This window comes from Microcebus murinus, chromosome 9, assembly GCF_040939455.1.
Source record: "Microcebus murinus isolate Inina chromosome 9, M.murinus_Inina_mat1.0, whole genome shotgun sequence".
In the NCBI taxonomy this organism is placed as follows: domain Eukaryota; kingdom Metazoa; phylum Chordata; class Mammalia; order Primates; family Cheirogaleidae; genus Microcebus; species Microcebus murinus.
The window spans coordinates 90,164,292-90,187,405 of record NC_134112.1 but is presented as its reverse complement, the minus strand read 5'-3'; the positions used below and the strand labels follow the sequence as shown (position 1 = coordinate 90,187,405).

At 38.1% G+C, this 23,114-nt stretch overlaps 1 protein-coding gene across 2 annotated transcripts in view; it reads left to right on the top strand.

Moving 5' to 3' along the window:
* The window catches only part of KDM7A (lysine demethylase 7A), a 90,863-nt gene extending 69,323 nt beyond the window's left edge, over window positions 1-21,540 (top strand). For both annotated transcript variants that reach the window (XM_020289701.2, XM_076006656.1), the window contains 9 exons: window positions 2,681-2,890; window positions 4,864-4,988; window positions 5,201-5,355; window positions 6,205-6,302; window positions 6,799-6,947; window positions 9,237-9,442; window positions 11,307-11,389; window positions 14,083-14,356; window positions 14,988-21,540. In XM_020289701.2, the coding sequence (XP_020145290.2) occupies window positions 2,681-2,890; window positions 4,864-4,988; window positions 5,201-5,355; window positions 6,205-6,302; window positions 6,799-6,947; window positions 9,237-9,442; window positions 11,307-11,389; window positions 14,083-14,356; window positions 14,988-15,082 (1,395 nt within the window). In that variant the 3' untranslated portion in view covers window positions 15,083-21,540. The remainder of the gene's footprint in view (window positions 1-2,680; window positions 2,891-4,863; window positions 4,989-5,200; window positions 5,356-6,204; window positions 6,303-6,798; window positions 6,948-9,236; window positions 9,443-11,306; window positions 11,390-14,082; window positions 14,357-14,987) is intronic.
* The last annotated feature ends 1,574 nt before the right edge of the window (window positions 21,541-23,114 follow it).

The window sequence follows — 23,114 nt, the reverse complement described above, 5'->3', positions numbered from 1 at the left end:
AGCCTCCCAAGTAGCTGGGACTACAGGCATTCGCCACCATGCCCGGCTAATTTTTTGTATATATTAGTTGGCCAATTAATTTCTTTCTATTTATAGTAGAGACGGGGTCTCGCTCTTGCTCAGGCTGGTTTCGAACTCCTGACCTCGAGCAATCCGCCCGCCTCGGCCTCCCAGAGAGCTAGGATTACAGGCGTGAGCCACCGCGCCCGGCCAGGGTGTTTTTATTAAAGTAATTCTTCAGGAAGGTGGTTCTGTTAGTGTCTAGCTTGAACTGAGGAAATTAGTGGCGGAATGAAGGCCAACTGATAATTTCACAGCTTATCATGTTAGGGTTGTGTTTGGGAAATGGGAAGAGGTATATATCTAAGAAATATTAAAATGCTGAATGGATTTTAAAATGATGAATAGAATAGTTTGTGTAATTCTCAATGTGTTCAGCTATAGTAGAAAAATATTTTCTGTTTTTAAAGAGTGATAGTAATCATATTTAAATGAATTTAGTATCAAAAGTCATATATCTGATCTTATATATGTAAATGTATACATAGATAAATCTCATGTATGACAACTAAAACTAAGGATAAACTTAATAAAACAGGTATGAATCTATATGAAAAAAACTATAAATCTTTATTAAGGGAAGTAAAACAATACTTAAATAAATGGGAATGTCATTTCTGAGAATATGTCAACTCCAAATTAATATTACAATTTAAAGTGGTAAAATACACCTGGAAGAATAAGTCTGGCCCAGAAAGCAGCTAGTGCAGGATGGATCAAGAGACTGAAAAACTCCATATTTGTTGTTACCTGAAATTTAAGTTTAATTGGGTGTCTTGTATTTTATCTGGCAATCCTATCCAGGAGGTATGTCTCCAAAGAAAAACATAAAATTGATAGATTACTTAATGCGTTTGAATGTTTGCATTCTTCTAATGGAGAATTTGGGGATCAATTAGTGATACAAATTAATACATAGAAAACAAAGCAGATGGGAAGTGAGGCAGTGATAACTCAAGGGATTATGGAAGGATATAAAAGAAAGGAATGTAATATTATGTTATGTGTCATTGGGTTATTGATAATTTTTACTGAGCATAATTTAAATACAGAATATTGAAGGAAAGGGAAGTAAGTGTATGTTTACGAGATGTATGGATTAAGGATTAAGACTTCATCTTGCATAGTAGTAATCCAGTAATAACAGAAACTGAAAATAGTATATAAACATGTTATTTAGAAATTTGGAGGCAAAAAACTGGGGACAAACATCATAATTAGTAGAGTTGTGAGTCATGGCTACCCAATACCCAAAAGAATTAAAACCAGGGACTCGAATAGATGTATGTAAACCCAGGTTTATAGCAGCAGTATGCACAATGGCAAAAAGGTGGGCTGAGCAACCCAGGTGTCCATCAGTGGATGTACAGATAAACAAAATGTGGTACATACATACAATGGAATATTATTCAGCCTTATATTAACTAGAAGAAGGAAATTTTGACACATGCTACAATGTAGATGAACCTTAAAGATATTTTGCTAAGTGAAATAAGCCAGTCACCAAAGGACAAATATTATATAAGTCCACTTATATGAAGTTCCTAGTGTTGTCAAATTCATGGAGTGTAGGCAGAATGGTAGTTGCTAGGGGTCGAGGGGAGGGGAGAGAATGGGAAGTTATTGTTTAATGGATACAGTTTCAGTTTGTGCAGATGAGAAATTTCTGGAGATGGATGGTGGTGATAGTTGTACAACAGTTTGAATGTACTTAATGGCACTGAACTGTATACTTAAAAATGGTTAAAATAGAGAATTTTATGTTATATGTATGTTACCACAGTAAAACAAAAAAACAAAAATGGTTGTAGGTGATTGCCTCTGGAGAATGGGCATCAAGGATAGGGACGAGTAGATCACTACTTTTCATGATATGCTTATAGAGTATTTAATTTTAAAAGCTACATAGATGTGTGATTTTGGTTTAAAAAGTAAATCTTGGCTAGCACAGTGGCTCATGCCTATAATCCCAACACTTTGGGAGGCTGAGGCAAGAAGATCACTTGAGGCCAGGAGTTCAAGACCAGTCTGGGCAACATAGCAAGAGGCCATCTCTGCAAAAAAATTTAAAAATTAGCCAGGTGTGGTGGCACAGGCCTATAGTCCCAGCTACTTGGGGAGGCTAAGTTGGGAGGACTACTTGAGCCCAGGAGTTTGAGGCTGCAGTGAGCTGTGGTCATGCCATTGCACTCTAGCCTGGACAATAGAGTGAGACACTGTCTTTAAAAAGAAAAAATTTTAAAACGTGTTTTAAAAAGTAAGCAAACATATTTATGCAAATATGTATGTGAAAAGAATGCTTATTGTGGGAAAGAACTGGAAGCAGCCTTAATGGATACCAATGAGCATTAGGTAAGTAAATTATGGCATATCCATACAGTGGAATACAACACCACCTTTAATATGATATTAAAATTAAGGAAATATGTTCACAGTATCCTGTTTGGGGGAGAGAAGGGAATAAAGGTCTCAGCAAAGCTCTTTGAGGCTTATGATTTAGTCTTTTGTTTATATGATTAAACTGAATAGTTTTTGTTTTCTGAAATATCTTTATGGACGATTAGTCAGATGTGTATATAGTAATCTTGTCATAAACATACTCTGACTTTAATTCTTAAAGGAGGAAAATGGCAAACCAGTTAAATCTCAGGGAATTCCTACTGTGTGTCCAGTTTCACGATCCTCAAATGAAGCAACTTCCCCCTACCATTCCCGACGAAAGATGAGGAAACTTCGAGATCATAATGTCCGAACTCCTTCTAACCTAGACATCCTAGAGCTCCACACCAGGGAAGTCCTCAAAAGATTAGAGATGTGTCCATGGGAAGAGGCAAGTATTGTTTCATAATAACAAAAAGAGACTTCATTATTCCTTAAAGTTCTTTAAAGGGGTAATAAAAAGTGAACATTCTGACTATTCTTGTTATCTCATTTTTGCTGTAAAATTATAGGGGTCATCCAGTAGTTCTGCCTGTTTCAAGGAGTGGTGCTGAATCTTTCTAGTTATCAGTATAGAATTAGGATGAATAGACCTCATTGATTTCCTGACATGATTATTGAATGTTTACCACACACCACATGCTCTTCTAGGCTCTGGAGAAGATGCCAGAGAGAGCAAAACTCAAGTCCTTGCCCTCATGAAGCTTCCATCCTAGTTCAAGTTGGAAGGATGTAGAGGCACAGACATATACTAAAATAATATAATTTCAGATTATAAGTGTTTTTGAAAGAACCCACACAACAGAGCAGTAGAATAAAGAGGTATGGTGTGGCTGGGTACTTTAGCTAAGGTGGTCAGAGAGCCTCTCAGATTTGAACTGACACTTAAATCATTCAAGGTCAAATGAATACACAGACATTTGAGGAATAATGTTATAGGCAGAGAGAAGAACAAATGCAGAAAACCTATGCTTGAGCCAACAGCATCAGGCTAGATAACTGTTAGACTGGGAGACTGTTAGAATAAACTAATTAAAGTTTGGAAAGTGCTGGCCTACTGGACAAAGGGGGGGAGAGTGGGAGGCAGTAATAAGATTGATGTAGTGCCTTAATAAAACATGGTTACAAGTTTATGGTGAGATCTGTATCACCTATAATTTTATATCTTAAGTAGAGGATAGACAATAATTTAAAATGATGAGAGAGGCCGGGCACAGTGGCTCACGCCTGTAATCCTAGCACTCTGGGAGGCCGAGGCAGGTGGATTACTCGAGGTCAGGAGTTCGAAAACAGCCTGAGCAAGAGCGAGACCCTGTCTCTACTATGAATAGAAAGAAATTAATTGGCCAACTAATATATATATAGAAAAAATTAACCGGACATGGTGGCGCATGCCTGTAGTCCCAGCTACTTGGGAGGCTGAGGCAAGAGGATCGCTTGAGCCCAGGAGTTTGAGGCTGCTGTGAGCTAGGCTGACGCCATGGCACTCACTCTAGCTTGGGCAACAAAGTGAGACACTGTCTCAAAAAAATAAAAATAAATAAATAAATAAAATGAATGAGAGAGAAGAGTTGGATGTGGTGGTGTACACCTGCAGTCCTGGCTACTCGAGAGGTTGGTTGAAGCAGAACGATCCCTTGATCCTAGGAGTTTGAGATCAGCCTGGGCAATATAGCAAGACCCCCAACACTAAAAACATAAGAATAAATAGATAAATAAAATGAATCAGATAGGGGTATCTCTGAATTAAAATAGATATAAAGAAGTTACATAGAAACTTTAACTTTCTAAAATATTTTAAATTTTATATAATTGTTTTAGTATTACATTGTTCTAAACCTACTTAACCCATAGTCACTACGGAAGTTTTAGCTTATTTGGAAGTTCTGTTTATTATTAAGGGAAAAATTACCATGAAAAGGAAATCTTTTTTATGCATTAAAATCCAGCTACTATTGTACCTTGATGTCACATAGTAGCCTTTATTCCTGGTGGTAGCATTGTGGTGACCTGTTTGTTGCTAGGTAGATAGTAAGTGAAGGATAGGGTGAATGGAAAGGTCCAGGAGCTAGCACTTAGGCAGGAAGAAGCAAGGGGAAGAGAGTTAAAATACCTTAAGGCAGTGCTGCTCCAGTTATTCAGCTTTGTACAAGAGTGATATTTCTTTGAATTCACTTTATGCACATTTTATCTTCTACTTCGGGAACTCTGGAGTGTCATACTGCTACATGTCCCCACACCCTGGCAGCTGCGTGTCACCTTGAGATGCAGGGCCACAGGGGAGGTGGTGGTATACTGTATTCTTCAGTCAAACAGGGCTATCTGAGGGTGGAGGTTAAGTAACTTCTGCTTTTATACTTTAAGGACATCTTGGGCTCTAAACTAAATGGGAAATTCAACAAACATCTCCAGCCATCTTCCACAGTACCTGAATGGAGAGCAAAAGATAATGATCTACGATTACTGCTGACAAATGGAAGAATAATCAAGTATGTAAAGTAGATCAAAGTATAAAGTAGATTAATTTTCAGTAGATTCCCTTTGTTCATCATATCCCTAGTCCATACCGTTGCATAGCTGACTAAAATACGGGGACAGGGTCTCAGTTCTCTACTGTGTAAATTAAGGAGGTGGGGAATATCATTCGACTACATAGTCTTGCACTGTTTTCTGACTTGATTATTTTTCCTTCATGATACAGAGATGAGAGACAGCCCTTCACAGATCAGAGTCTTTATACAGCAGATAGTGAAAATGAAGAGGATAAAAGAAGGACAAAAAAGACAAAGATGAAGATAGAAGAGAGTTCAGGAATAGAGGGGATGGAAAATGAAACATCTCAAAAACCACTTAACAGTATGTTTGTTTTAATGGTCATTTTGAAGATTTCTTCATTACTAATTTGGTAATATGTTAAGTAACTTGCTAACTTTAAAGTTCTTAAGTTTATAGTAGGATTGAAAATTTCTGTGTCCCTAACACTGTTTTGAAAAATCAGAAGTATGTCTGAGTAGGTCACCCATCAGGGAGGTGCCTAATGATGTGAATGCCAAGTGAGGTATAGTAGCAAGGGAAGGTGTTATCAGTGAGGGGATTTGTGTGGGTCACATACCTTTGTCTAATCAGTTTTTAAAGAGTCACATGAAGGCTCATACATTTTATAGGCCTCTAATATCCAAAATAAAAATTTAAAGTTTAATGAATTTTATATATTATTTTAGTTAGCATGTATATAATTTTCAGGAGATATATAACTGGCTGATCTGAAGCTGTTAGGTATCCATGTATTGTGGTTTGACCAACTATGTGAATGCTTTTTAGGTTTAAGAAAGTTATCTTTTTTTTTCCTAATGATAGAACTAATACAAAAGGAGAAGTGAAAAGCATCTTGTAAATAGCTAGTTTTAGTTTTGGAAGCTTTTTATGGAAAGAAATATAAAATGGACAGCCCACCCAAATATATATAATCATGTTTAATAAATACCACACTTATATTTAAGTATATACTTCAGTTTGTATCTTGGTCAATTGGGGAGAAAGACCTGGAGGGGAGAAAGAAATGGAGAAAACATAAGTGAGAAAAGAGGATAAGAGGAGAGATTGGGAGACATCAGAGCCAGGTGGACTTTAGAGATCACCTTGTACCTTGTTCATCAAATTCTAATGACTTTCTCTTTTTTTCTCATCCTTTCCCTTCTTTCTCAGGGTTTTTTACACATGTGAAATCAGAACTCAGGAGTAAATCATCAGGATATTCCGATATTTCTGAGTCAGAAGACTCTGGACCTGAGTGCACTGCACTGGTACGTCTGAGACTCTGGCTTGTACATTATTTGATGGAAAGATGAGGAGGACGTATCATCACCTGGGAGGAAAGCAAATGACAGCTTTCCTCAAAGCTTGTCTCTGAGCTGTGTAGCACAGGGTCTTCCTGTAGTGGTCATTGTGGGTGTCACCCACAGTGTCACCCACTGTCATGTGACTGTTCACATTTGACAAACTTATTTTTGTCTGATTTTGGAAAGGGTGGAGAGAGATTCTTCTGCTTATACTGTTCTTAATGTTTCGCATATCTCTCATAGGTTATATTTCATTGTACCTTAAAGAAAGCCTGTGTGTTTTTTATAAAGTTAGTATGTTCCTATAGTTAATAGAGATTTTCACACGAAATACAGAATAGTTTCACGATAATTAAGATTTTGATTTTCCACAGATATATAAAATCTTTTGGATTAGTTTGTACAGACTTGGTCAATTTCTTATGTGGCTTTATTTCCATTTAATTATGGATTATTTCAGAAAAATAATTTTACCACTGAAGAGTCTGAAAGTTCAGGTGATGAAAAGAAACAAGAAATAACATCAAACTTTAAGGAAGAATCTACTGTGGTGAGAAACTTCCTTCAAAAGAGCCAGAAGCCATCTAGAAGTGAAATTCCAATTAAAAGGTAGGCTGATGGCAGCAGTCTTATTACATATAAAAAAATGAAAACATTTTTTTAGTTTTAAATTTTGCCAAAATTGAGCCTGGGGGTGACACTTATCACTTGTGTTCACATGCCATTGGTGGAAATTAGTCACCTGGCCAAATCCAACTGCAGGGGAGACTGGGAAATGCAGCCCACCTGTACCCCTGGAAAAGCATAATGATGGTGTGAGCAGTTAGTAGTGTCACATGCTCACCTGAGAATCATCACCTGATTGCATTGGCTTCCCTCCCTCCAATAATGCCTAATGTGTATTGCATGCTCACTAAACCCGGGCACAGTGCTATGCCCTTCCGTGTGTTATTTTAACTCACCCTCAAAGTGACCCTGCAAGAAAGGTTCTGTTACTACTTCCTTTTTACAACTGGAAAATGGAGGCACAGAGACCCCAAGCAACATCCCAGAGATCACAGAACAGGCCTGGGTCTCTCGATCACTTCTATGATCCTGCCTGAAACGTGGCAGGTTAAGTGCGGACCAGGTATGATATAAGCGGAGAGGAGTAATGAGGGGCAGGGCCACGACTGTGCTTGGAGGCCACTGTCCCATACCGTGTGGAAGGCAGCAATGATTCAAGTATGAATTCTGCCTCAGGAGGCTCAAAGGCTAGTGGGAGAGATAAGGCAGAGACACAGATATCCATGCTACTAGGCAGGACACGATCAACTCTCCGAGAGGAAGGAGCAGCGGGGCTGTGGGAATGGAGATGCGCACTGCAGAGGCTTCAGAAGAGGCATGGCATTGGAGTCACATCTTGTAGATGTGGTTGGGCTTGAAGTGAAGAGCTTGGGAGAGCACATACTTGGCTAAGGATGCTGCCTTCGCAATGGCTAGGAAGTGGGAAGCAATGTGGCCAGGCATGGGGCTGAGGCAACATTGCAAACTGCTGGGCCTGTTGCCCCTAGGGACTGGGAGGTGGCAGCCAGGCAGGCTGACAGGTGCCTCAACCAGAGCAATTACCCTTCTAGCTGCTCTATACATTAGGAGTCTGTGTAAATTCCTTTGGAAGAAAGGTTTCCAGCAACAGTTTATAATGTCTGGGTTCAGGCCTAGGTAGATGAGGATACAGCAAGGGATGGATGAAGAAAGGCAGGGACAGGCCTGATAGGAAAGGCCTTGAATGCCAGGCCATACAGGAGCATGGGCTTCCCCAGGCAGACTGAGAAACCCATGAGTAGCCTGCTCAGAGCCATGTATGAGGAAGCTTACGCCGGAGCAGAAGTGTGGCCGGGTCAGGGGTGCCCAGCTGCAGCTGGGAAGTCCAGCTGAGAGGCCACTGCACAGTCCTGTTGCAGGCCTGGGGGTGGCTGGATCACAAGAGCACTAGCTAACATGTATGTAACGTGTATATGACATGCTTACTGTGTGCCGAGTGCCATCAATCTTCACAGCAACCATGTGGAGTGGGTGCTATCATTGTCCCCATTTTATTTAGTTATTTTTTTTGAGACAGAGTCTCGCTTTGTTGCCCAGGCTAGAGTGAGTGCCGTGGCATCAGCCTAGCTCACAGCAACCTCAAACTCCTGGGCTCAAGCGATCCTCCTGCCTCAGCCTCCCGAGTAGCTGGGACTACAGGCATGTGCCACCATGCCTGGATAATTTTTTCTACATATATTTAGTTGGCCAATTAATTTCTTTCTATTTATAGTAAAAACAGGGTCTCGCTCTTGCTCAGGTTGGTTTTGAACTCCTGACCTGGAGCAATCTGCCCGCCTCGGCCTCCCAGAGTGCTAGGATTACAGGTGTGAGCCACCGCACCTGGCCTATTGTCCCCATTTTAGATGTGAGAACACTGAGGCAAAGCAGGCTAAGGGACTTGCCCCAGGTAATCCAGATAATAAGTGTCTGGTCTGTGAATCCTGTGTTAGGGCTGAGATCCTAACTGTTCAGGCAGAATGCTTCTCAGGGTGGACAGAAATGGAGGACAGATACTTGCTACAACTCATGATAAAAAAGAAAAAAAAAAAAAAAGAAAGAAATGGAGGACAGGGGCCACGGTGGGAGCCACAATGGAATGGGGGTGGCGCTGGCATGGCATGGCTCCTGACCTGGTGTGGGGGTCTGAGAGAGAGAAGATGGAGTCATGGCCAGCCTGGGGGTCATGGACAGAGAAAAGGACCCGGGGGAAGAGCAGTTTGGGGGACCGGAGCGTAGAGGGGAGTCCAGGATTATAAAAAAGGAAAAAAAAAATTGCCAAAAATTTTATCAGAAAAAATACACTCTTGTTTTTTTGTATCATCTGCTTTTTAGGGAATGTCCTACCTCGACGAGCACAGAGGAAGAAGCTATTCAGGGCATGCTGTCTATGGCAGGGTTGCACTATTCCACATGTTTACAAAGGCAAATACAAAGCACAGACTGCAGCAGTGGAAACTCTCACCGGGATCCCAGCAGCTGCCACAGCAGTAACCATGAGGTTAGGCAGTTGTATCGCTATGATAAACCAGTGGAATGTGGTAAGAAAAAAAATTTATCAGTCTTTAAGAAGTAACATATGATGCCCAACTTAGTAGCTCAATAATCCTGTTGAAGTTGGAGATTTTGATTAAGGACTATTCATTGCACACCTTTAGCTAGAAATGGTGTTAAGAATGCTGACAAAAAACTGTGTAATGCAGGCCGGGCGTGGTGGCTCACACCTGTAATCCTAGCACTCTGGGAGGCCGAGGTGGGCGGATTGCTCGAGGTCAGGAGTTTGAAACCAGCCTGAGCAAGAGCGAGACCCCATCTCTACTATAAATAGAAAGAAATTAATTGGCCAACTAATATATATATACAAAAAATTAGCCGGGCATGGTGGCGCCTGCCTGTAGTCCCAGCTACTTGGGAGACTGAGGCAGCAGGATTGCTTGAGCCCAGGAGATTGAGATTGCTGTGAGCTAGGCTGACCCCACGGCACTCATTCTAGCCAGGGCAACAAAGCGAGACTCTGTCTCAAAAAAAAAACAAAAAAAAAAAACTGTGTAATGCTGACAAGTCATGTAACACAGAAGCATAAGAACTCAAAATGTAAATTACCTGGAATTGAGAATTGTGTTCCGTAGCATAATTCTACCATTGCTATTGCAAGAGAGTTAGTATTATTGTCAGAGTGAAAAGGAATGTTTTGGTGTCTTAAATGGTCTGCTAAACTTGAATCCTATTTTCCTTTTAGGAAAGGGAAAACAAGTTTTGAACTGTTTCTTTTGGATTGAGGGCTATTACTCTACTTAAAGAAAGGAGTATTGAGAAAAGAGGGCAGACTTGATCGCTGTGTCAGACATGCCCCACAGTGTTTTCTGCTTTGTGCCTTCAGGGCAAATTTTTGTTTCCCTAAAAGCCTGAGGAAGATTGGAGAAAAAAGATGGACTACATTAAAATTGAATGCCTATGTAATAATTATGTTGGATCCCATATAATTGTTAGCGATGGACCAGGAACTTGGCATTCATTTCACTTAATTCTTGAAACAACACTTATGGTATAGGTAAAAATCCATTCCCATTTTACAGGTAAAGGAAACAAGACTTAGTAAAATTAATTTAATTTGCCCACACTTTACATAGCTATTACTCAATGGTGTTGGAATTTAAACCCAAGACCATCTGATCTCAAAATCTGTGCTTATTGTATAAGAGGAAACTGAAGTTTGGAGAGGATAAGTAACTTGCCTAAAGTTGCATTAGTAATGGAAGAACTCAAATTCAAATCTGAATTTCTCTGTCTTTCCATGGCATCATTTTTTCTTTCTAAGATCTCTTTGGTCCCTTGAAAAGAAAGTTTTTATGGAAATACTACAAAATTCAGGCAAACACCTGCTTTATTCTATATGGGAAAATATTGTACATGGAAAATACCATTTTTAGAGAAAGTATATTGCATTTGGTTTTACATATACAACAGATGGCCGTAGAATTTGATTATAGGTCTTCCAGCATGTGACCCAAAACCTGGGAAATTAAGAAAATCTTTGAGGCTGGACTGAGTACAGTGGTATTTACAACTAATTGGTCACAGTGTTACAGATTTCTTTGTTCCTTCTTCATGCCTACTACTGCTTCACTTACCTAGCCTTAAAAAAAAAAAAAAGAAGAAATATAGTATTAGAGAGAATCGAAAGAATTAACATGATCAGTTGTGAGCTGGTGATTGTTCTTTGCTTTTGAGAGGAAAAGGAGTATAGTGAAGGGGAAAGTATATGAATAAATATCTAAAGAGTTAATGTATTTATTTTTAAATAAAATGTCAATATAAATTTGTTTTCAATTTTAAGCATTAGCTTAATTTTATTCTTTCAGATCAAGTTTGTGCAAAGATAATTTAATTAAAACTTCTCTTTAGGATACCATGTCAAGACTGAAGATCAAGACTTGAGGACTTCTTCCTGGATTAAACAATTTGATACTTCCAGATTTAATCCTCAGGTATATTCAAAGATTGAAACATATAAGGACATTTAAAATTATCTGTTTTTGCTTTCTTTTTAAAACTGTAACAATTGGTTATCAACTATTAGATCTAGGGAGCCAAAAAATTACAATTAAATGCACATTTGAACAACTGTCCATTTTTAGAGATTCTGATATGATAACTAATATAATGTCATGGATAGAATGTGATCTGGAAAAGAATAATTTATTCAAAGAAGTAGTTTTAAAAACTAATGACTGCTGACACTTAGAGGTATGTCTGGTTAGAATGAAACATGAAAGGTAAAGAATACCAGGAGGATCTCTTTTTTAATCTCTGATGTTCTTTCTTTCTTTTTTTTTTCTTAAGAGACAGGGTCTTGCTCTGTTGTCTAACCTAGAGTGCAGTAGTGTGATCATAACTCACTGCAGCCTCAAACTCCTAGGTTCAAGTGATCCTCCCAGCTTAGCCTCCTGAGTCAACTGGGACTATCGGCACACGTCACAATGCCCAGCTACTTTTTTCTATTTTTTGTAGAGATGGGGTCTCGCTGTCTTGCCCAGCCTGGTCTTGAACTCCTGGCCTCAAGCAATCCTCTTACCTCAGCCTCCCAAAGTGCTAGGATTATAGGTGTGAGCCACTATACCCAGCCTGATGTTATTTCTTAAACATTTTTAGATACTAAATTCCTTTAAGAATTTGATGAAAGTTATAGATTCTCTTTCCAGAACAATGTTCACCATAAATATTGACTTTTGCTTACATTTTTTCATGTTTGTGCTGCTACCCACACCCCAACGCCCACCTCAGACTATCCATTAACTTCAGATTAAGAACCTCCACTCTAAGAGAAGAAACTAGATGTTTCTTTTTTTCTTTTTTTACATGGACAGAAATACAGAAGAAACCAGATGTTTTAGGATCCCAGCATATTAATGCTTACACTAAACAAAATGAAACAAAAATAGCATTTTTAAAAAACCTAAACCTTTACCAGAAGCACCAAATAAGGAAAGTGATATGATCTTTTGCTGCAAACCTTGGAAAATGGCAGCGAAAGAATCAAAATTCTTATGTGGTAGGGTAGGGCCCCTAAACCTCCCCAACCTGCATCATATTTTAAAAAGTAAGTAAATCAGCAAAAGCAGAAATATTGCCCCTAGTTTTCTCTAGTGTAAAGAAACATTTTGGGGGGGAAGGGGAACAGGGGAACTTGAGTAGGCAGTTAAGAAGTGGTGAAGGAAAAATCTCATGTAAATAAAGCTCTCTCATAGCACTGAAAGATCTCAGCAGAAGTGGAAAGGGCCTCTAGATTTTGCCATCTTCTAGAGCCCTGGGTTGAGTTGGTGGTATGAGATGTGTTTGTATATAGCCAGAAAAGACAATTAGACTCTCCACTAAATATGTAAGATCATTAATCTCTGAGTAATGGAATTATGGGTGATTTTTATTTCCTTTATTTGGCTTATCTGTATTTTCTAAATATTTAGCTATTATTACACTTGACCTTAGCCAAAAGGCCAAGAAGTGATATATTTAGCTATTACTTTTACAAGAAGAAAAACAGCCAAGTTATCTTTTTAAAGCAAGGCTTTGTGAGTATAAGTTCTTTATTGAATAGAAGGATATACTCCAGGTCAAGTACAAAATCTCTTAATTGTTATAATTTACTTTTTCAATATATTATTTTATAATTCCTCACTGTAGCTGGTCATAAGTTTATCACTTATTAACATTATAGGATTCAGTATTAAAAGTAAGCTATTATTTAAATCTGGCTGTTTTTATAATTCTCTTTGAAAATAAATGAAGAAGTGATAATTAGCAAGATCATATCAGAGAAAATTAAGTTTCTTTTGCTTTTACTCTAAATAGGTATTATAATGGCATGTCAAATTATAGCAGTTGCCTCTTCATGCTCAAGAATATTTCTGACACTAATCTAAAGCAAGTCTATGTTTAATAGTCTTTTTGAAACTTATTTGATCATGACAGAATCAGAGATATATTTTATATCTCTCTCATACACACACATGCATAATTAAAACTGGTTTCATGAAACATCATGCCACAGTGTATTCTTTTCATGTCCAGTCTATTCTTTTCTCTTTTTAATGCTGGTCTTGACCTCTCAGTTGATTGCAAGACTCACCAATCAGTAGCATTTTTTTTTCCTAAAAGTTTATTCAGTAGTCTTAAGAGACTGAAAGAGGAGTTGTATTTAAAGAAAAATACCAAGCTTGGGGCTCTGGATCTAAGGATTTTCTAGAAAACAAATTCAGTGGAGATGAAACTTAAAGAAGCTAGGTTCTAGAAAAGAATAGTACATTACACCATGAAAGGTAGAAGGGAGCTGTGGCATGCTGAGGAAGCATCAGTCCATTCCTCCTATCTTGGGTCCTCCATGGCACATGCTCACTGAGTGGAATGGCAGGCAGGGCATTCCTGCTTGTTTAAATTATTTTCTCTCCTTTTTCTTACTTAAGTTACGAAGCAACTTCAAGACCCAAATCCTTCAAACCTATTAGGTTTATGAACTGAGATAACCATCATGAAAGGGTAGTCATCTCTGGCTGATGGAAGTTAAGAAAACCAAAAATTCATTAGTTTATTTCTTCTCTCTTGATTTTCCTAATGCATAGAAAACTTAAATACCTCACTTTTCTTAAACCCTAAAAATTCAGCCTCATTTCCTTCGTTCTTCTAGGATCTAAGTAGAAGCCAGAAATGCATCAAAAAGGAAGGTTCATCAGAAACCAGTCAGAAGGTACCAAGTAGGAATTATGTGGACAGCAGTGGCTCAGGCCTTCAGAACGGAAAGTACATACAGAATTCAAGCTTGATTTCAGGGGCGTGCCAGATAAGTAATGGCAGTCTAAGCCCAGAAAGGGCAGTTGGTGAAACTTCCTTTTCAGTGCCCCTTCACCCTACCAAGAGACCTGCATCAAATCCACCACCTATCAGCAACCAGGCAACAAAAGGTAACTTTTACACAATTGTAGATTAGGTATATTTCTGAGTGTGTAGGATGGTAATAGTGGCAGTTTAGATACAGTCTCTGCACTCAAGTTGCTCACCATCTAGTGCATTATGGACAGCACAGCGATGACAGTGTCCACAGGCTGCTGTGGGAACAAAGGAGGAGGTACCTAAGTCAGCCTTAAGCATCAGGAGGCATACCCTAAAAAAGGATGCTAAGGGTTAGCCAGGCTGAGTTGGGGGGAGTGACAGAATAGGCAGCTTTGAAGGCAGGGCAAGAGCCTGAGCCAGAGCATGAAGGGCAGAAACAGGATGTGGTGTATTTGTGAAATTGCAGTGAGTTTTGTTGCCAAAGCACAGTTTGAAGCAGGATAGGTAAGAGTTGAGGCTGAAAAGCTAGGCAGAGATCAAACTGTGGGAGGACCTTGTAAGTCTAGCGAAGGAGGTTGGCCTTTAACCCTAATGTGAGCAGGTGGATGCGTTTTAAACAGTGGAAGTCCAGAAGTATGACTTTGTCCATTGAGAACTCTTACAGGACTTAACTTTCCATAAAGCTCTCCCTTTAAGTCTTCCAGGTGCTGTTTGCCAAGTGTGCTTTTCATTATTATTTACACTGTTGTTGGTGTTTTGTAGGTAAACGCCCAAAAAAAGGAATGGCAACAGCAAAACAACGTCTTGGGAAGATCCTTAAATTGAACAGAAATGGCCATGCACGTTTCTTTGTGTGACAGAGCTACTGTTGCAGCCACTTTTCCCTTTGGAGACCAGTCTCGGGGGTGCAGGAGCCTGGAGCTTCTGCCATCCTTCTGCCTGGAGCAATTTGCGTGTACAGTAAGAACACTGCCCGAAGAACAGAGCGAACCTGATGCTGCATTTTCACTGTGCCACACCCACTCAGCAATAACCATTTTGGACCTGGTGGGGGAGAGGAAGAAGGAGGGTAGAACCTTAAAAAGAGACCTTGAACTGGAAAGGGTCTCTTGTCAGGGCTTGAATTTCATTTTGTTGTTGGTAGTGTCTTGATTTATTTTCAGTGGTAGGATAAAGAATTATCAATAATTTATTTAACAGATTTTTTTAAAGTTAACAGCTTATAAATTCTTTCTTTTTTAAAGCTATTTATTTGGAAGATTTCTGGAGAAATATCTCACTAATTTAGATTTAAGAATGTGAAGGTTTTTAAATTATTTTTGATAGTGTGTGTGTTATATGTGGGGAAGAGCCACAGTAACAGTAACTAGTCTGGACTCTTAAATTTGATATTCAGGTTAAAGTCTTAAACAGGGATTTGATGCATTAATTATTTTAAATTAAGATGTATATGAAAATCATTTTATTTTATATATTTCATGTGTTTTTTATAAGCTATTAGCTTCGCTTTTGCTAACATCCAAGGTGCATACTGTTATCCAGGTTAATTACCTTATATCCCACCTTCCGTCTGCACTCCCAGTCATTCTGTGATGACCCAACAAGACTCTTCTCTTTGCAGGGAAACACTTTCATAGCCAATGTGTAAGAACTCCATAAAAGATTCCTCATTTCTCATTTCGTTTGACATTGTGATTTTCTTCTAAATATAAAAAAATAGGCTTCTTGCATTTTCATTTCTGCTGATGATATCTGGGTCCCAAAGAGAACAGCTTTAATATCTTTTTCCTACTTGTGGGAAAAGTATTATAAGTTTGGTTAAATTGTCATGTTTGTAGTTTTTCCAAATACATTTGTAACTATAGTGGGCCTTCTTCATAATGCTAGTGTTGGTGAACAGGACCAACACCTGCTGCAAAGGTTATATCTTACTGCTTTTATTCTCTATACCTAATTTGTTAGAAAATATGGTTTGACTGAGGATATTCAAATCTGCATAATAAGCCGTACTATAATAGAATTATATTAAGTTGTATAGAAGCAAGCATGTTGGAGATTTGTGTGTGTGTGTGTGTGTGTGTTTACTTTTTTAATTTTTTAACCTTCTAAAGAATTATTTAAGATATGGATTTGGAGTAAAATGGGTGCTTTTTGCAGTTTCTTCCATCTATCCTAACTTGACTAGTTCATGTTGAGGTTAAGTGTCTGGTTGAACTTTAATCATTTATCTCCTTTATGTACAATTTTACTAAATGCCAGTTTTCAGTTGCTTGTAATAGTTTCTATTTTCCCTTCCCTCCTTTCCCCCCATAGCATAAAAATAACTGAATTCTGGGAGTGGGCTGGAAATGTTCCCAGGTCTGACAATAGAGCATTTTACCAATTCCTACAAAGAAAATATAGGCAAATAGGATAAATTTTATTTTTATGGAAAAGAAATATGGCTATATTATAGATGTGTCTTTTTTTTTTTTTAACTCAGCAAGGTAGCAAGACTTTCTCCTCTATACTATTCAAGTGTCACTTGAATAGTATAAAAAAAACTATACCATCATCTTTTATGGTTGCATTCAAATGTATATTTTCAATGAGAAATATTTCTTACTCTGTCTCCATTCCAAAATTTTATGGAATAAATGTGAAATAGCTTATAAATTAGCCTTTTTGGTCCAGAGTGAGTGGATCAAAGTTTGAATCTCATCTGTGTGTCAGGAAGAATTGTTATGGAAATCCTCAGTGTCTATAAACAGCCTAATTAAATTCTGTCTACACTATGCCAAAACTAGTAAAGAGGTGGGTAGAGTCAGTCATTCACTGGTAGTTTTATCTCAAGATGTCACAAATTAGAATTTGACTGATTCTTCTACCTTCCCACACAGTGTATTATTGTAATGTCTTGGTTTTCTGTAGACCCTGTTCTGGTGTTACAGTACATGTTTTTATTTTGGATTAGGAAATAACAGCTATAATTCCTTTTTCCAGTTACATCATGATCTAGGGTAGGGTTTTTTCTTTACATTTTTTATAACTAAATATTTTCAATTACTTTTACTTCTTTAGCCATAAAAATTAGACAAAACTTAATTTTTTTTTATGAATTAAAAATGTGGCCAGTATTCATTCACCCTGTGTACTTAGGCCAATAAATACTAATTTTGAATAGCTAGTATGTGGGATTTTTAAGTGAAGTTACTGTGGATTCATTTTTGGCAGTTTTAGCCCATTAACTGATTAAGTTAGAAAACTCAAAACACAGTGATACAATCACTATAACAGAATACATGTATTCTTTTCCAAATTGGTGAAAATCTAGCCACTGATCCAGTCAAACTTTCCTAGTCAGACCTCTTATAGGGTTACTGGCGGTGATGCGTCCCTTTGTTTCTCGCAAGTGGCTGAACTTTGAGGTAACTACTGCCAGTATCTGGGCTTGACAGTGTAGTTCTACCACACAGACACCACAACTTAGATAGGAAGACAGTGGTGATAGCATTTAGCTAGTTGTAAGCAAATACAAATATGTAAAATTGAGAATTATGATTTAACATACGCAAGCTTAATAGTAATAGATGATAATTTTCCTATATTATTAAGTAAGTGACACTTAACCTGGAATCCACTGTACTGTAATTCACAACATCACATAATATTATACTCCTCAATACTAATGGACGGTGTAAACAATATAAAGCTGGCAGTTTAGAGTAGTTCAGTATCTTAGAAATACATCGAACTTCCTAAGTATCAGTTCTTTTTAAAACATACAAAATTGAAGATTCTGACTGAAATCATAAACTCCAAGAGGAATAAGCTCATTCTTATCACTAATTAAATACTTAGCTTAAATACTTTTTTATTTTTTAATAATCCTAATTAATGCCTTTTCAATGTACTCTACTGTATTTATTCATAGGAGATCAACAGGTACTTCTCATACGTCTGCTGTGTGCCCAGCACTACTTGGTCCTGTGGGGAGGAATGTAGAGTTGCAGTTTTGGTCTCTGCCCTTGAAGATATCTTCTCTAGGACATTAGCAATATTATTTTCACTTCTAAGCAAACTTTAGCAAAAGAGAGTCCATTCATAAAAAACATCATAACTTTATTAGTTTCAACCAAGATATGCCACTGTAGAAGTGAAAGTAAAACAAAGACCTGAGTTCTTTTTCAAAATTTAAGAAACATTTCAAAAGGTAGTAATTTAATGCAGCATACAGGGGCATGGGTATAGTGTAGAAGGAAGCAGAAGACCCGGGTTTTTGTCCACGCTCTGCCATTTAGGTGTCAGCTGTGTGACCTTGAATAAGTTGCTTATTCTATCTCTTAGTTTTCTCATTTGTTAAGTTTAGATTATAATGCTTATTATGATAACCAGCTAAGAAAAACATAGAAAAGCATTCCATAGTCTATTAACATATCATAGCGAATTTATTATTATTTAAGTTACAACTGATAATGAATGCACCTTTATATCCATTTTAAATTGAAAACTGCTATTTTCATAAAATGTATTTCATATCAAATATATGCCCAGGGCCTGCCACTTTAAAAATCTGAAGAATCTCTAACAAGGTGCTGAATTAAAATTGGATTCCATGCTTACAGTGAAGGAAGAAGAAATGAGTTGGATTATGGATAAGAAAGTGAGACTGTTTGTCCTCAAGTACATTAAGGTGACGTGAAGTAATTGAAAGATAACTTTACGTTTCTCTCAAAGAAGAATTAGGAAATACCTGATTTCCTGAGTCTGACCCCACAATTGAGCATACTCTTCACGTACTAGAAAAATGTGAAATAGGTGTGGAATGAAAATGATTTAGCAACTTTTCAGTGAAGTAGGGAAAACAGTAAGGTGGTTAGAAAGATTGGAATCCACAAAGACAGCTGTTGGGTGGGTAACAACAGCTTGTTGGTTAAAGTGAGGAAGCACTGCAATAGTGTAGGAAAGGAGACTCCACTGCACATCTTCAACAGAAAAGATTCTTTTAGCTATTTTCAAAAGATGCTCTCTGTAATGATAAGACTACCGAGTTGATTGGAATAATTGTATGACCCAGTGTGCTACTGCTAGAAGTAACTATCAAAAGTTCATTTTTCTCATTAAATATTAAGCTAATTGCTCACCAGTCCTTTCCTGATTTCCCTAGACCTTCATCTAAAGCAATCTTGAGAAGGTTGAACATCAGATCATTATCCTAGAAAAAGAATATCACTCATAAATAAAGGAGACAAATGAAACCCAGAGAGGGCAGTGTTTGCCTGGAGACACACAATCTGGGACCTCTGATACCTTGCTTCCTAAAACAGCCCCTGGTCCATGGTGCTGTGCAGCCTCTGCTTGTCCTCTGGTGGCTGATGCTCATGTGCTTACTGGAAGCCAAGTGGAAAGAAAGGGGAAGAATTAATTTACTCACTATATTGCTGTTGTAATGTAGTCTTAATACTGTAGCCTTACTAGACACTGTAGCCTTCCTTCCCTTATTTTAATTTTCTGGTGAACGTCAGGCCATAGTCAAGTATTTGACATCCCCTACATAAATTTTTAAGAATTAATGTCATTAGGAAGCAAATGCTTGTTTCCAAAGCAATTAGCTTATTGTGACTGACTGTGATTTTATTATTCTATAGTATTTTTTTCCTCTTTATGGAAAGGCGAAAATAATACTCTTTTGAAATACTCTTCGATTCTTCCTCTCACCCTTGGTGCCCTTTCTAGTGTCCTAAGGCTTTGTCTTAACAAGTACAACATAACACTTTTTTGTTAAAGCCTTTTTGAAACTATTCAGTGATTCTTCCAACATGTTTATCTACTCTGCACTGTTTCACTGATAATAAACCCTGGCTACCGCGTAGCCCTAGACCTCCAAGTAGCTTACCTATGCAAGACCTGTGACTTTCCGAATTCACTTTTCTTCATTTCAGAAAGCAGTCATCAATGGAACTTAATTATCAAGGTAAAACTTGTCTCCAATCAGTTTTATTTGGGCCATTTTCTTTTCAAAATGTCAGCTATTTTTTCTCAAGATTTTTCACCAAAACAATGATTTTAAGTGCTGGAATACATAATATTTTGCAGGAATAAAATAACCCAGACATACTCTTATGTTTCTTTGGTGGATTTTGGTTGCTAAAAATTACCAGCATTAAATGTAATATATAATAAGGAGTTGACTCCTTGCCTAGAATCATTTCTTCCCTCCGAGATTCATAAGTAACCTTTTATTTTTACAAAGCATGCATACAATTTCCACATCATAGTCAGGGACCTGAGGTGTAACTTACTAAGTGAACCCCAAGGTTATTTTATCTTGCAAAAGAAACCTAAACCAAACTAAGGGCCTTACAGTTTATGGTTAGACTGAATCAAAATCTATAACCTCAATTTTTCCAAAAACAGCTTCTGACTGCAAAAGCAAGTCATGCAGTTGTTAGGTATGAAATAGCACTGATCAGGAAATGCGTATGCATCTCCGCAGACTGTATTTCCTTCAGAAGAGACTTTTCTACTTTTAATATAAATTAAGCCATAACAGTTTCATGCTGTGGAAAGAGGGTGAAAAGGTTCATTTTAAGAGATAATATAATATGAACTTTCACATTTACTGTGAAATGTCTAACTTTGCCAGTGCTTCAGTAAGTTTTTTTTTCTTTTTTTTTTTGGAGGGGGGTGTTGATGGGGAGGGATAGTATTGGTTTTAGGGGTTTTAAATCTGTGAAATTTGAAAAGAGGACAGTTGTTGGCTATGTATTTACTAGTTTTGTAGTAACGTTTTGCTAGCCTGACTGATTTTTCCTTACTGACTTTTATGCCCACAGTCCAATGTGACTGTTTCTCCTTCTTGTTTGGTCTGCGGGGTAGTGTCGTCTGTTTGTATAGGCAGTCAGTGTGTGTGCACACGTGTGTTCTTTCAGCACAGAAGCCCACCGTGTGACAGTGGAGCAGGGTGTGGCTGGGAAGTGGGATGCTGAAGCTTGAAGAGCAATTTTTTTCGATTCATAACAGTATTTCCCATCTTTTGCCTGCAGGCAGGGAAAGTGTACAGTATTTATTTTGTTTCTGTTTTATTTTAAATTTGTAAGTCTTTAAGTAGCTTACATTGATTATTATAGGGGAAGACAAGTGACTTGTTTAAAGTTGTATTTGGTATTCTTTCCAATTTCTGTATTTTAAAATATTGAAATTAAAAATGTATTACTTCTGTTTTGATTTTTTTTGCACTCGGTGTATTTTTTGCTCATTTTGTTTGAAAGTATAAATGTTGGAAGTTGTATAAAATGTGTCTTTGAAAGAAAAAGAATCTGAATTCTATATCCAATCCTGAGTTTGTTCCCTTTTTCTGTTTATCGAATCACGAGAAATTATTTGAGAATGTGAAAAACTGTGTTATGCTTTTGCTCCTTACTACTTCTGAAGACTTAAATGTGAAAAGTAATATGTCTTCTCATTTTATGAGCCATATTCCTGGAGAAGAGCGATTGCTGACACAGAGGAAGAAATACAGAAAGGCAGTTGGCAAGATGAGAGGCAGAAATGAGTGTGGTGCTTAGTGATGAAAACTCCAGAGCACTCACTGTCCCCCACCTGAGCATCCCAGAAGTATTTACTAACCACCTGCAGTACACCAGGCACTGTTCTAGTGCTAGTGCCACAGGAGTGAGCAGAACTAAGTCCCATGCCTCGAGGAGCTTGTGTGAGACGGGCAAGGGAAGGGGGAGCAGGGCCAGGTGGCCTGGCTGGCTAGCTGGCTGGCTCAGGTAGGAGCCTCAGTGCAAGTTCCATGAGGAAGATGAGCTCAGTTTTTGACTGGGGTCTGAGAGATGGGTCAGGGATGATATGGATGAGGAAAAGATTTGGCCTTGGAGGGACAAGAGAGGAGCCATGGACCAAGGAGAAAGGAGCCCTGCAGGCACTGCTTTCAGGGCAGAAGAGAAGCCTGGGAAGGAGACTGGGAGTGGGCAGAGAGTCCACACTTGAGGAGGACCTGAGTGCAGAGTCTTGGAAACCAGGTGACCCACCACGAAGGACCAAAGGCCACGCTCTTCCTTACCCTAGTATTGGCAAAAGAATAGGGGTGCCAGGGCACACATGCCTAAACACACTGGCAGCTACTACGGCTGCTATAATGATATCCCCAAAAGCTGTTTGCACCTCCTCTGTCTTCTGATTGGCCTGCTTTTGTACAGCTGATTGAAACCTAAACCTGATCAAATCTTTTGTAAAAATACGTACGTTATTTGTAAATCCGTGGGATGTTTACCCTTCCTAAAGCTCATCTGTTACAGGGAAATAATGATCAGGACCTACTCTCCTTAGACTGTTGGCCTGATTTCTGTGTCTCCACCAAGCAGTGAAACAGTATGAAATACATCATTGTGAGATGTTGATGATAAAAACCAATTTTAGAGTAGGAAGAATCAAGTGCTATGCTAGAGACAGGGTTTGAAACAGAAGCCCTCATTATCTTTATTTCATTCCATTTGAGTACTTACTGTATACAAGGAATATTTTAATTTCTTCCTCACAATAACCCAGTGAGGCAGGTTCTATATTCCTTCTTCTACAGACGAAACCAAGGCGCAGAGAAATAATGTTTCTAGGTTCACACTAGTAAAAATTGAGATTTTAATCAAGAGTATGTGAAATACCTCTAAAGGCTATTCTGAATTGTTTCTTTCCAGTTATTTTTAATTATATACTTTTAATTATCAAGAAGGCATAGATGGTCCTTACGAATGGTTTGTGTTCTAAAAGTCTCTTTGTAGGCACCACCCATTTGGGATTTAAAATATAATTTCTTATAGAAATTTTCTGTCACTCAGGTAACTTTTGAGTCTGCACTTTCCCAGGAGCTGGGCACACTGAACAAACACTGGTCATCTTCTAGAATTG